The sequence below is a fragment of the Lissotriton vulgaris genome, chromosome 8 (assembly GCF_964263255.1).
Source record: "Lissotriton vulgaris chromosome 8, aLisVul1.2, whole genome shotgun sequence".
Taxonomy (NCBI): domain Eukaryota; kingdom Metazoa; phylum Chordata; class Amphibia; order Caudata; family Salamandridae; genus Lissotriton; species Lissotriton vulgaris.
In genome coordinates this window covers 841,599,412-841,614,570 of record NC_141696.1, presented here as the reverse complement: position 1 = coordinate 841,614,570, position 15,159 = coordinate 841,599,412, and the positions used below count along the sequence as shown (strand labels likewise).

Sequence of the window (15,159 nt, the reverse complement as noted above, 5' to 3'; positions counted from 1 at the left end):
CATACCAGCATCATTGGGGTTCGTGGCAATAGTTGACGACACAATATTTACAAGGATAAGTCACCTATTGAGCAAGTAATAACAGCGCATGGTATACTTGTTTTCGCAGAAAAGAGAGGATTTCACTAATCAGTTCCTAGAAAAGGAATCTTGAACTAAAAGGTACTTTCTGGTTATTATTTTTTGAGAGAGACATACATTCTTTTATTGGAACTACATCTGGTTTGCGAGACATTAAGAGGCAACTTTGTGGATATTGAAGCTTTTGATCATAGAATGTTCCATGGGCACATGCCCGCTTTGTGTAGCATAGATGCGTGATATTCAGTCTTTGTATACTATTTTCACTGGTAATTGTTTCGACTGTGCTAAGTCTACAATATAATGAAAGAGAAATTGATTAAAGTTTTGTGATCATGATTTTTTTCAGATTGAGGCCCCTGACAAAGGGACGGGAGTCCCGAATTGCATCGGGCGGACTGTACTTTTAATTTTGATGGTTTTTTCTTTGTTTGAAATTTGATGTTTTATGTTTGAGTCACAAACTATGACTGTTTGAACTATTATCGACTGTATAACCAATGCTTTCTTTAACAAAAGTTATGCTTTAAAAATCTTTTGTTTAAAATACATCATACTGAATTCGAAAGAAAATTAAAATGACATGAATGAAAATTTTGTTTGAAAGTAATAATTAAACTGTGAATTTGTGGTTCAATTGTTAGTATTAACCCCTCAAGCTGTGCCTGTGTGAGTTCAAACCGCCTCACGGGGTTTGGCCACTTTCACTGTAGTTCATATGTTAATGTTAGGCTAACATGAGTCACACAGGGCACGCACAAAAAGTTTAAAAAGATTTAAACAGGTTTATGATTAGGTAATTGACAGGAGTGCACTCTCCACACTTATTCAACATAATTTAATTAGCCTACAATTTGGATAGCGCACCCAGCCAGACAACATGTCTTTTGAAACAATCTCAAGTATTACGGACAATAGAGTGAATACGAAAGTGTATACAACGGAAGAAGCAGATATGATTTATGGTCTCATTGAAGAAACCAAAGCATTCGACGCACAGAGCGGAACAATTATCCAACAACTGAGGCCACTCTAATTCTTAACAAGGAAAGAATTAAACCAACGGCTACACGCCACAACATTAATTCAATATCACAAAGTAAGAAGGATTCCTCGAGGATTAAGACTAGCGATAAAACCCTTGCTATTTCCATTACAACACAATCACGCATTTATGGAAAAATGGTACGCCATTCTCAATAAATGTTCCTTGGACCTTATACTATTGCTAATCGAAGAACTGTCAAAAACAATCAAGGATTTAGAGGAAGAAATTTTTAATCTCAAAAGAGATTTATCTACAAGAATGGAGGAAACATCAAGGAAAGATCATTTAGAGGAATTGAACATCAAATTGGACAAGTATGGAAAAGAATTGCAAGAAATGAAACTACGTAAGTTCAAAAGGGACACAATTTATTATAAGTTAAACGAGGCCTACACATGGGCGGAAGTTTACGAGCATAAAAGATTCACCAAAAAGCCTAACTTGGGGTCATCGGATGAAAGTGTAGCCACAGACAAAGACACAGACACTAGGAGAGTACCATTAATTCTACAAGCTCCACAGATCCGTACAACATCTGTAGAAGCCAGTGAAGTTGAACAAGGTTGTTCCGCTACAGCTTCTTCATAATCTTTTTTAGATCAGGGAGTGACGACTGCAAGACCACCGGATGCAACAGAAAAACAACCACAACCACAAAGAAAACCCGTCGAGGAAAAGGAACTACCAAAAGTCAAAAAAGGACTGAGGAGTCAGGACAAGACTTAATAATCAACATTTCTTCCACTGCTTTGACCAAGCCACAACAACGCGTTTTAAATAAAGGAATATCGTATGTACCCACAAACAAGAGCTCAAAATTTGAAAATGAAATTGCTTTTTATAAATTCATGAGGATTTTGAGGCTTAAAAACTTTTTCACGAACATAATACCATCAGCACCAACGACAGATGAGTCTAAATTCAAACCAAAAGGCACGTTTACAGCTCCTGTATCTCACAAAATTTTAGATACTTTTGAAACTCTTGTAAAAAAAGATTTGGACAAAATCAATTATTTGGGTAAAGACAAAATAAAGAAAAATTTAAGTCGAGCAGATTTCAGCATAATCATGGATCTCACCAGGAACACTTCACTTGTTTTCCAAAAAGCTGATAAGGGCGGAGGCCTAGTGGTAATGGATCGAACTTTTTACGAAAGTAAAGTTGATGAACATGTAATGAACACTGACATTTACATGAAACTTGACTATGATCCAACCATTGAAATTTACAATGAGTTGAAGGAAATAGTAAGTAAGGGTGTCAGCAGAGGCTGCATTGACGAGAAAACCAAACAATACTTGTTGACTCCATTCCCTAGGAGACCAAAGTTGTACATGCTTCCTAAAGTGCATAAGTCATTAAATAATCCACCGTTCAGACCTATCTTATCTGGATGTGGATCAGTGTTTGAAAGCCCAGGGAGATTCATCGATGTACATTTACAAAAATTTGTAAAAGGTTGGACAACCTACATTGAAGATACGAATGACTTTTTACGCAACATTGACACATTGGAGATAGGAGCGAACAAGAAGTGTAAATTGTGTACTATAGACGTAGTATCATTATACACGTCTATACCCCATGCATCAGGACTAGAGGCGGTGGAATGGGCATTGCTTCAAAACACTGACAATATTGAGAGAAATAGCTTTGTCTTGGAACTACTGCAATTCTGTTTAATGAACAGTTACTTCGAATGGAAAGAAGATTACTACATACAATTGAACGGTACTTCCATGGGGTTTCCAGGTGCACCGACATACTCCAATACCTTTATGGCGAAATTCGCAAGTGAGCACATTTTGGATAACGAAGCTTGGCAAAAAGGATTGGTATTTCTCAAACGCTTCATTGATGATATTTTTTTAATCTGGGAAGACACAGAAGAAATTTTGAAGCAAAACATAGACCATCTGAATTTGATTGATGAACGTATTCAATTCACAGGTAACAAAGGACAGTGGCATCGCTTTTCTTGACACTTGGATTGAAATAAGGAATAACCGTCTTTCCACAAGAATCTATAGAAAAGAAACAGACAAAAACAATGCACTAGAATATGGAAGCTTCCATCCTCCATCACTAAAAAACAATTTGCCATACTCACAATTCCTAAGAATTCAACGGATTACTTCTGATCCATCCAAATGCGCAGAGAGTATGGAGGAACAAAAGAACAACTACTTAAGAAGAGGATATCATGAAAATTTGTTGAATAAGCATATGAATCGTGCAAAATAAAAACAGAGAAATGATTTACTACTCAAACGACAACCTACAAAAAGCAACCAGATTGTATTCATATCAAAATTCTCCACGGTCTCGAAAGACATCAAAAGTATAATTATGCACCAATGGGAATTATTGCAGGAAGAGCCAGAGTTTAACGGTTTATTTTCTAATAAACCGTTGTTTGCATACACCAGAGGAAGAAACATAAAAGAACATTTACCTTTGCGGAAAACCAGAGAAGAAGTGTCAAAACCAGGAACCACACAATGCGGTAATTGCATACATTGTCACAATGTGATTAAAGGAGATACCATCTCATACCCAAAAACAGGAAAGAAATTTATGATCAAACAAGCTTTTGACTGCAATTCATCGCACATAGTGTACTCAATAAAATGCCCGTGCGGCTTACTTTATATTGGAAAAACAGACAGAAAAATGAAAACGCGATTATCTGAGCACAAAAGTAGAATCAGAACTAAAAATAGCAACTCAAGCTTAGCAGAACACTGGGTGCTAGCAAAACACACGATTGCTCAATTAAAGTTCCAAATCATAGAACAAATTCAATTGCAACAAGGTGTAGATAATGTCAAGAGATTACTACAAAGGGAAATATTTTGGATAAAAACACTTCACACGCTAATGCCACATGGTCTTAATGACAAAAAACGACATGGTTTGCTTCCTTTAAAATATATAAACTGTGAGATCTTGTCCATTTTTCACATATAGAGTATACCCAATGTCAAGTCTTGCAATACTAGAAATGGGACCTATTCAGGTAATTGCCATTGTAACAGTATGAGGGTTGAACTGAGTGTCGATGCACATAAAGGTGGGCATTATGTTCATGGAACAAACTGAGGTTACATTAAGAGAAACAATTTTGTATGGAATTCTCTCATGCAGTTTGTCAACATTAGTATCGCCTGTTGGCGAGACAGCCACTTGAGTCTTCACGAGTATGTATCTAAGTGGATCTAAGTTAAGTTTGCCTTTTAACCACACCACTCTAAGATGGAGTCTTCATTAGCGGGTAGCGTGAACAGTCCGTCTTTTAGGTTGGGAGCCAATATTATACCGGAAGGAAAGCTTGGCGTTTTTGAAGCGATCCGCAGCTTGGATGTGTGGGGATAGAATACGCTTCGCATAGGTAAGCACAGTTAGAAGCGAGTTAGCCTTTAATGGGAGAAAGCACGGATGGATTATATTAATTGTGGTGCATTACACACAGCTTCGTAAGGGTACGCAAGCGGAAATTGATCGAGTGAATGGGATTACATATACGAGATGCACTACAACTATCATTAGAGGTAAGACTGCAGTTTTATTGCGAGAATAAAGAGTAATACTTAGTTGAGGAGTTCGTACATGAGAGTATTTTTGGCTGTTTTAGGTAGCCAACACTGAAGCCCTTTTAGTACCTGAAAGAGAACTTGATTTACTAACAAGTCCCCCTCGTACCAGCATCATTGAGGTACGTGGCAATAGTTGACGACACGATATTTACAAGGATAAGTCACCTATTGAGCAAGTAATAACAGCGCATGGTATACTTGTTTTCGCAGAAAAGAGAGGATTTCACTAATCAGTTCCTAAAAAAGGAAGCTTGAACTAAAAGGTACTTTCTGGTTATTATTTTGTGGGAGGGACATACATTATTTTATTGGAACTACATCTGGTTTGCGAGACATTAAGAGGCAACTTTGTGTATATTGAAGCTTTTGATCATAGAATGTTCCATGGGCACATGCCCGCTTTGTGTAGCATAGATGCGTGATATTCAGTCTTTTTATACTGTTTTCACTGGTAATTGTTTTGACTGTGCTAAGACTACAATATAATGAGAGAGAAATTGATTAAAGTTTTGTGATCATGATTTTTTTCAGATTGAGGCCCCTGACGAAGGGACGGGAGTCCCGAAATGCATCGGGTGGGCTGTACTTTTAATTTTGATGGTTTTTTCTTTGTTTGAAATTTGATGTTTTATGTCTGAGTCACAAACTATGACTGCTTGAACTATTATCGACTGTATAACCAATGCTTTGTTTGACAAAAGTTATGCTTTAAAAATCTTTTGTTTAAAATACATCATACTGAATTCGAAAGAAAATTAAAATGACATGAATGAAAATTTTGTTTGAAAATAAAAATTAAACTGTGAATTTGTGGTTCAATTGTTATTATTAACCCCTCAAGCTGTGCCTGTGTGAGTTCAAACCGCCTCACGGGGTTTGGCCACTTTCACTGTAGTTCACATGTTAGGCTAACATGAGTCACACAGGGCACACACAAAAAGTTTAAAAAGATTTAAACAGGTTTATGATTAGGTAATTGACAGGAGTGCACTCTCCACACTTATTCAACGTAATCATAGGGGAAAACGGCAGATCATGACCCAACTGCCATCTCAACCTGCACAGAAGCGAAAATTACCTATGCCACTCTCCTCGAGCATGTAAGAAATTTTAACTTCACAGCCCATGCAGCCAATGTAAATGGAGAAGGAGACACATCTGGGTGCTTGCTCACCTGGCTCATCAGACAGGACACTTCCTCCAGCCCTATTACAGAACTTCGATCACACTCTGGTGCAATGGTACGTTCCCAAGATGAGATTTCGTAGAGTTCTAAACGTATTATTCTGCTATCTAACAAGCTCCCCCAGATGCCTCATCCACAGTCGCTTTCCTGAAATAACTCTCCCTCCTATCCCAGCTGCCACTAGAACAGCCCCGATATCAACATAGAAGGTGACAAGTCATCTGGGACTTAGTGCATAACAAGGTCCCCAGCGTCGAAGGGCTCCCTTTAGAATACTATGCCACTTTCTCTACAATCCTCTCACCCCAACTTACAGAGATGTATGAACAGCCCTTCGTTCAGGAAAACTTCCTCAGTCACTCCAGGAATCTTTCTTGGTCTCCATCCCTAAACCAGACCGGAACCCCACACAGTTAAGATCATACAGACCCATAGCCATTGTAGGTGGCGATTATAAAATTCTGGGTAAAACTCTTGCTTCCAGGTACTCTCTAGGTGTCCCGGAGCTTATACACATAGACCAGAATGGGTCTGTCCTAGGCCGAAACACATCCCAGAACATACAGCGCCTCTTCGATATACAAGGCCAGGAATGCATTCCAAATGCTGCTGATCTCATACTTTACCTAGAGAAGGCGTTTGATATGCTCTTCTGGGATTACCTTTTTCCAGCACTTGCCCGTATGGGTGTTGGAAAACGCTTACTTGTGCACACTCAATTACTATATAGGAATTCGACATCCCGGATTTGGCTCGGCCCCTTTACCTCTGCCTCTTTCTCGGTCAGCAGGGGAATGCAAAAAGGGTGCCCACTCTCCTCAAACCCCCCAATTCACCCAGCTCTTGTTGGAGCCACTTACCGTGTGGCTTTGGGGGACAAATATTATTGTATGCGAGCGACTTGCTCCTATACCACCGAGTCATAACAACAGACCTTACTTCGCTCCATGTCAGTCAGTCCAGCTTTGCCAAAGCTTCAGGGCTGGGGGTTAATTGGATTACCTCTGCGATCTATCTGCTTATTCCCAGTCAACCACCACTCACCTTATACTTTGGCAAGGTGCAGCTAAACTGGTGCTGAGAGACGATCCGCTACCTGGGCATCCGACTATATCACTCTCCACTTATACTATATGAAGGAAATCTCTGTAGAGCCCTGGCAGGCATCTGGTCACAAGTTAACTTTTGGCAAACCCTCCACCTTGCTCCAATTGCCAAATAGCCCTGGCAGAGATGGTAATTTTGCCTTGGCTGTTGTACTAATTCACTAACCTCCCTGTCAGCTGCCCCCTGCGAACATTCTGCAATGACTTCAACTCCCTCCTATGTATGCTTGCCTGGGGTTCCAAATGGTGTTGCATCACCCTCAAGAAGTTCCAACTACCAGTGGGCCGAGGGGTTCCGGGTGGCCTCTCCCTTGAAGCATATTATCTATCAGCACAATTACAATGGTTCTCATGCTGACAGGGGGTGAGATATGGGTGCCATAGATTGCTACAGTACATAATAGCCTCCTCCCAAAGGAATTACCACTACTCCCTGACTGCTACAAGTGGCAGTTGCACGTGCATGTACGATTCGGATACATCGCCTTTCCCATGGCAAACTGGTATATGCCCCTAACCTCCCCTTGGTCGGGCTGCACAGTTTTCTGTGTTTCTTTTCCTCGGCTGACATGACAGCCTGAACAACACGCTCCTTGCAAACGATTGGTGACCTCTATTCTGATGGCCAACTCCTCGCTTTTAACCAGCTGGCTGCAGATCATGCTCTCTCCCAGGCTCGTTCCTTATATCAGGCAACTCAGTAACACCTGTCGTACCTTCTGTGACACCTTGGAGTCAGAATCAACTATCCATCCAGTCCTAGAGGCCATACTCATGATGGGAGCAGGCCCCCACCATCCTATCAACTGGCTCTATAAGGCCATTCGGAACCTCTTGGATGCTTCTCTCACCATACTGAGAAGTAACTGGGAGGAGGACTTTGAGAGGGCCCTTCATGATAAGGAGTGGGATCAGACTCTGGAGTACCCTCAGCAGGTCTCACGAACTCCCGCCTCAACAAAAACCAATTCTTTATGTTGCATAGAGAGTACCTTACCCCCGCCCAGCTGAACGGTTATTTCCCTGATGAACATGCAGCCTGCCCTCACTGTCACGCCCCAGATGCTGACTTCTAGCATATACGATGGTCATGTGCATGCAACGTTGCAAGACTATTGGCATGCAATACACACTATCTTGCAAGAGGTCACGGAGTTTATGGGCATCCACTATGGGAAGCATGTGCCTTAGGCATCTTCCAGCACAGGATGAGACACTAAGTGCATAACCGCTTTGCAGCCCTAGCACTTCTTCTAGACAAGCGCACACTCACACTCCACTGGCGCTCCCCAATGCCTCCACCAGTGGAGCCATGGCAAAAGGCACTGCGTACATGGGGCACTGCAGAAAAGGTGGCTCTCAGCTATGAAGAGATGCAGACACTGCAATCTAGTGGCCTGCTGTTTCTCTGAAAAGATACATACTATCCATGCCGCTTTCCCTGAATCTAGCAGGAATTTTTCATTCATCCCTCCAAGAATACACTCCCTTCCGAGGCGCTGTTTAACCTTAAAGCTTTACTTTTCCGGAGGCTCTCAGCCGTCTCTCTATCGCAAAATCAGGCTCTCCTCTTGATCCCATCTCTCCGGCCATGCTGTTATGTGTGGAGAATGCTATTGCCCTTGTATTCTGCAATCTGTTTACCCTCTCCTTTACCACTGGTCTAGTCTCCTCGGACTGGAAACATGCAATGGTGGTATCTTTATCAAAGAAGCCTTCACTGCACCCCACTCACTTAAAAAATCTGAGACCTATCTTTTTACTTCCTTTTTTGCTAAGATGGCCGAAATATTCTTCGAACTCCAGTTAACCAAGTTTATTGAAGAAAACAATTCGGTTAATGAGACTCAATCAGGGTGTAGACGGCAAGGGCAAGACAGCGACCGTGGTCCTGTTAGATCAAAGTGCTGCCTTTGATATGGTATCCCACGGTCTCCTTCTGGAACGCTTGTGGGATCCTGGTGTGAGGGTCTAAGCACTCGACTGGATCACATATTTCCTCCATGACCGTACGTTCCATGTCTTCCAGCAGTCCTACAGGTCCAATACTCGCACCTTGCTGCAAGAAGTGCCTCAGGGTTCAGCTTTGAGCCCAAACCTGTTTAATGTCTACATGCACCCTTCGGCGGATGTAGTTGAGTGTCATGGGGTGAAGATGGTATTGTATGCTGATGATATTCAGTTGATTATCACCCTGGCATAGGACGAAGCTGATGCTGCCCCTAAGTTTAGAGCGTGCCTGGTGGACCTGGCAAAATGGATGGCTTCCAGTTGCTTGAAACTAAATGCAGGAAAGACTGAAGTTCTTGTGGTTGGTAAGCAACAGTCCAGTTGGTCTTTTGCATGATGGCCTCCTGAATTGGAGTTGGGTCCTGTCCCTAAACCAGAATTTAAAAATCTTGGGGTTTGTTTTGACTCAGCACTGTCCTTTGGCTACCAGATCTCGTATCTGTCTGGCTCCGGCTTTGGTATCTTGAAGATGCTACGTAAAATCTTAGAGCTGTTGCAAGAGTCGGCTAAGGAAACAATCATCCAGGTGTCGGTAGTGTCCTGTAATGTTCTTTATCTTGGAGTCTCAATGGGCAGAATAAGAATGTTGCAGAGGGCCCAGAATACTGCAGCCCGTATGCTCCTAAATATTCCTAGGTGCTCATCTCGAGGCCCTGCCCTTGCTAAGCTCCACTGGCTTCCTATTCAGGCCAGAGTGGCCTTGTAAGTTCTATGCTTCTGTCATAGAATAGTAAACTTGAAGGTTCCTCGATTTCTGTTTCCCCTGATCAAACTCTATCTGCCCAATCTCAGTCTTAAATCCTCGGGAACAGCTAAACTGACGATTCCCAAAGTGCACAGAGCTCGTTCGGGTGGCAGATCCTCCAGTCTGCTTGCGGCAAAGATGAGGAATCTCCTCCCCCTGGACCTTAGATTGCAGCCTTCAGGAGGGCTGTTTCGTAGAAATTTGAAGACTTGGCTCTTCATGCAACCCATGGTCATCCAATAACTATGGCTGGCCCTTTGTACACTCCGATTGATGGTTTAGGAAAAATCCTTGTGGGGGACACTTTGTACAGGAGTAACCAGACACTTTACAAATTTCTAACTAACTATGTTTCCACTAATACGGCAATCTCTTACAAATCCCTGCTCAGAATGTATTCATGTAGGCAGTGTACCAGGCAGTACAAAAGGGGATGGTGATGGACGGAGCATCTGAATCAATCAAACACTCACACCCAGTCAAAAGATCTGGGTTTAATCCATCACCGTTCTTTAGCCCACACTGCCACCCCAATTCAGACATGGCTATATGCAAATCAGTCTGACCCTGTGCCTCATGGGAACAGTCCAGCCCGAACTGCCAAGCCACGTCTTCCCTGGACCGGAAACAAGCCTCTGAGGACCGGTTTCTGGCATTCCAGCCGTCTTCAGCCTAGCTTTCTTGAATCCAGTGGCAAAGTGAGCAAGGGACTCACGTCTGAGCATACCCTGCCACACTTATGGCGGCCAAAAGCGGTACAAAAGGGGGTGGTGATGGACAGAGCATCTGAATCAATCATACACACACACCCAGTCAAAAGATCTGGGTTTAATCCATCACCGTTCTTTAGCCCACTCTGCCACCCCAGTTCAGACATGGCTATATGCAAATCAGTCTGACCCTGTGCCTTGCTCACTTTGCCACTGGATTCAAGCAAGCCGGGCTGAAGACGGCTGGAATGCCAGAAACCGGTCCTCGGAAGCTTGTTTCCGGTCCAGGGAAGACATGGCTTGGCAGGTCGGGCTGGACTGTTCCCATGAGGCACAGGGTCAGACTGATTTGCATATATCCATGTCTGAACTGGGGTGGCAGAGTGGGCAAAAGAACGGTGATGGATTAAACCCAGATCTTTTGACTGGGTGTGAGTGTTTGATTCATTCAGATGCTCCGTCCATCACCACCCCCTTTTGTACCAGCAGTGTACCAGGCAGCCTATCATTTAGCAAAAATATATGACGCATTAGCTATTCGGTACGTTAAATTCGATAGAAATTTGTAGCCAATTCATTGCAACAGCTTTTTATATGTGCCATCTTTCACCTAAGTGCTGATGTTTTGCAATTATTTTGCTTTTCATGTTTAAAAGTGCAGATATTTTGCTTGCAGCACAAAGTGCTGACAATTCTGGGCTGCATTTATACAGCACACACTGATTCTTAGTAAAGTTACACGTTTAGTATTTAAATTTGTCCAATGTTAACTTGCTGACTATTGAACTCACGTCTTCATGTCGATCAATCAAATCCTAGGATTAGAGCTACCACCCTCTCCAATAGGGGGATTGTTAGGATATCTCAGAGATACACATGTAAAAAAGCATAAACTGCATGCCCTCTTGCTGCTGTTCGCCAAACGCCAAATAGCTGTCCATTAACGCCAAATAGCTGTCCATTAACGCCAAATAGCTGTCCATTAACGCCAAATAGCTGTCCATTAACGCCAAATAGCTGTCCATTGGGGGACGAAGAGGAAACCGACGACCACGGAATGGATCAGGGAAGTTACTTATGGCCAAGGTAAGCTCGCTACATTCTGGGAATTAATGCCACCCACTTCTAGACCAAGAGAGATTTGGGAACCATTCCTTACTTGGATTTAGGAGAGGACAGGTGTACTTGAGGATGTCGGGGATGCAATCGCCCAGACTGGAGATGTGTAATTTAATTAATGTGTGGAATCGATATGTGCATGGGTGGGGCAATGCGAGTAAATTAATGTGTCATACTGTCGAATTTTAACATCATTCTGTTTAAATGTTAAACTCTGCATTTATTCTGGTTCTATGTACAAGGATCGCGTCGCTCAGATAAGCACGTTTTGAATTATGTTGCAAATGTGTGTTCTACACCGTTATATATTTGGCAACTATACACCGAGTTGGTTTGTTGTTGTAAAATGATATGTAACGTATCTATATGAAAATGCCAATTAGGAAAATAAAAATAAAATACAAAATTGTCCAATATTATTTTATACTGAGTGCACACTGAGTGAATACTGAGTAAGGCCACACACAATTAATATCTGGAAATCCTTTGAAGGTCTCTCAGAATCTTAGGGGGCAAAAAGAACAGGAGGAATCTCGTGAGAAATATTTAATAAGCTAAAAAGGAAACGAAAAAATCAAGTCTAACAAACAACATTCCTTCTGGGACTTTCTCTGCCAGTTCACTTGAGATGCACAAAAAAACTCCCCAAATTCCACAAAAGAGTAAAAACACAGCTGTCAGCATTTATCTGGATTCGTCTATATAGGTAACTCTTAGTTTCGTCTCTATTTCTTGGCTACCCCTCTCATTCGTCTCCTCCACTCTCTCGAGTCCTCCATCTTTTCTAGTCGCCACTTTAGTTGCTCAGTTCACCTCTGTACTCAGATCTGATCGACATCTCCCACTAGTAACCTGTATCCATCCTCTCCAATGAATGCCTAATATGTTCTTACAATCAACAATGTAAACCGAAGACTACTGTAAGCGAGCACAGCAAAAAAACTTTTATGACAGAAAAATATATTTAGTTTTGTCTTTCATTTTCTGGTAATAAAATTGTTGCATTGGTTTATGCAGTTTTGAGATGTATACAGCTCAGACCCAGCTATAAATAACATAGCTAAGCTCAGCTATATAAACAACACCGTACAGTAAGGCAGGCAGAATGTCAGGCAGGTTTGCACGGGGTGCTCAGTAGCAGGGAGTGGGGTGGAGACTTAGGACCAAGTGAAAAGATGGAGTGGCACCTGCAGACTGTGTTGAGGGGCTCCAGAAACCCCACAATTGTCCCAGACACAGCCCTGTAGCTGAATGGCGGCCCCATAATGGGTGGAGGCCCAGCTTCCAAGTAGGGGCTGCATTGCCTGCTTTACATTCCAGGGTAGGGAATATGGTTAAGCAGAGGTCAGAGTTATGGTGCTACAGCATGTGGGGTGCTTCTTGGAAAGCTCAAAAGCTAGGGGTTTTCAAACATTGCAATGATGTGTAGATGTTCCTTTCAAAGCACATTTGCAAAGTGCTGTGGGTAGTCAGGTAACTGAGGTAACCTCTGTCTGGTCAAAGGCTTGCACCCTGTGGACATCCCTTTATATTCCCACAAGTGAGACCTGCTCCACAGTATGAAAATCAGAGTTAAAGGAAAGTTTTGTTTATGACAAATAAAACAAGCATTTGCAATGCAATAGGTCTCGCATTTACACGACTTTAAGCTATTGGCATTGTAAATGACAATGTCTATTATTTTTGTTTTTTAAAATATGAATAAAAGGCATTGTCATTTACAATGCCAATGGCTTAAACTCGCGTAAATGCGAGATCTATTGCATTGCACATGCTTGCTTAAGTTTAAAACCGAGCGTGGCACAGCTTCAAGGACACAGTGATCGGTTTCTTTTTTTTTTATAACTTTAACACTGAGCACTGTGTTTTTGAAGGGGGCGCTGCGCTCAGTGTTAAAGTGAAGAAAAAAAATGAAAAAAAGAAACCGAGCGCGGTGTCCATGAAGCAGCCACTGTACTCATTATGAAAGTTGAAAAAAATAAATGAATAGAGAAACCTAAGAAACAATTTATCCTCCTGAGACTATTGTAATGCACAGTGGATATTTTGAATGTATTTTTTTGTGTAATTGTATGATTTGGTTTGTATTTGTTTAACCATTTTCAACACTCAGTCACCAGTCACAACTCCCTCACTCAGTGTATTTCCAGTCCATGTTTTGTTTTGTTTTGGACAGCGTGCTTAAATGCAGTTTTTGAATTAATTCGCCAAAAGGCTAAATACTAAAGATTTACCTGCCTCTTCCACTGTGGTCATTGTTTGTGTCTTCTTTGATATAAAAAAATGAAATGACTGCATTGAATGCTTTGTTCTGAGTGCACAAGACTAACCCCAGTAAGTAACAGTAACCAATAACACTGGACTAACCATTAACCTTGGGTTCTGGAGCGGTGTACTGCCTGTTGTTAAGCACTTTGACGCTGCGTCAGGAGTAGTTAGCGGTATATAAATGCAATTACATTTACTTTTGTCTGAGGGAACAACAGCTAACCTACTCTCTGTATTCAGTGAAAGGGAACAATCATTTAGAAAGAGGTCTCCCCCAGTCTCACATCAGCACTCGTCTACGACTACGAGTCTATATCCTAGTGCACGCAATTAAAATGTACCAATGTACAGGATCCCTGCCTGGACATTCCCTCTCCTACTAGTGAGATTAAATAGACATTATTAAAAACAGCACTGGACATGCTAAACCGAAAGCCCTTCCTCTAACAATTCGTTGTTCATATGTTGGGTATGCACACTCATTTCTGGGGACCAGGACAATGGGCCATATGTATGAACACATTTTCCCATAGACACAGAATGGGTAAAACCCTTTGATACATCTGGCCCTTAGTTTCATCATCTTTGACCAAAAGCAAGAGAGAAAAACAAAGAAAAGGGAGAGGAAGAGAAAGGTAGGAACACAGTCACAAAGAGAGAAGGTAGGGATGAAAAAGAACCTGCAAGAATTTTATATGGTTGTGTAGGATATGTAGTGTGGAGGAACACAGGGGCATAAGGTTGACCCGAAGCCAGGCCCCCAGAATATTCAGCAACCCTTGGCATTTGGATTTGGCCATGGCATAGATGGGCCCTTGCACCTATCTTTTTAATACATATTAAGCATCTGATCCAATACTGTCTCAATGTAACAATATGAAAAATGAAACATACGTTCAGCATTAAATATATGTATGCTGTACACCGTCATAAGAGTTTGTAACATTACATATTTTTGTAAAACATACCTAGCTCCTCTTCTGTGTTGAGAAAACTACTTGAAAACTTTCCATATTTGTCGCCTATTGATTTAATGTCGAAATAAACATTGCCTGCAAGGTAAAGAAGAAATACATATATAAGCGTTATTAGACTGGCAGAATTGATGCCGTTTGTATTTTGGGACCAGTAAAGAGTCATTGAAAACAATAAAGTACAAAGTGTATGTTTTTTTCTAAATAGTGTGAAAGTGATGTGATTAGATTTAACTTCTCAAAACAGCAAACAATATAAAATCCCTGTAGAGATACTTGGTTCACTTGAGATAAATGAGTTTGGAACTACTTT

At 41.6% G+C, this 15,159-nt stretch overlaps 1 protein-coding gene across 1 annotated transcript in view; it reads right to left on the bottom strand.

Annotated features, from left to right (window-relative positions):
• CARS2 (cysteinyl-tRNA synthetase 2, mitochondrial) overlaps nucleotides 1-15,159 on the bottom strand; it is a 465,610-nt gene that overhangs the window by 216,020 nt on the left and 234,431 nt on the right. Inside the window, exon 6 of the mRNA XM_086934744.1 lies at nucleotides 14,841-14,924. Within this exon, the coding sequence (XP_086790870.1) occupies nucleotides 14,841-14,924 (84 nt within the window). The remainder of the gene's footprint in view (nucleotides 1-14,840; nucleotides 14,925-15,159) is intronic.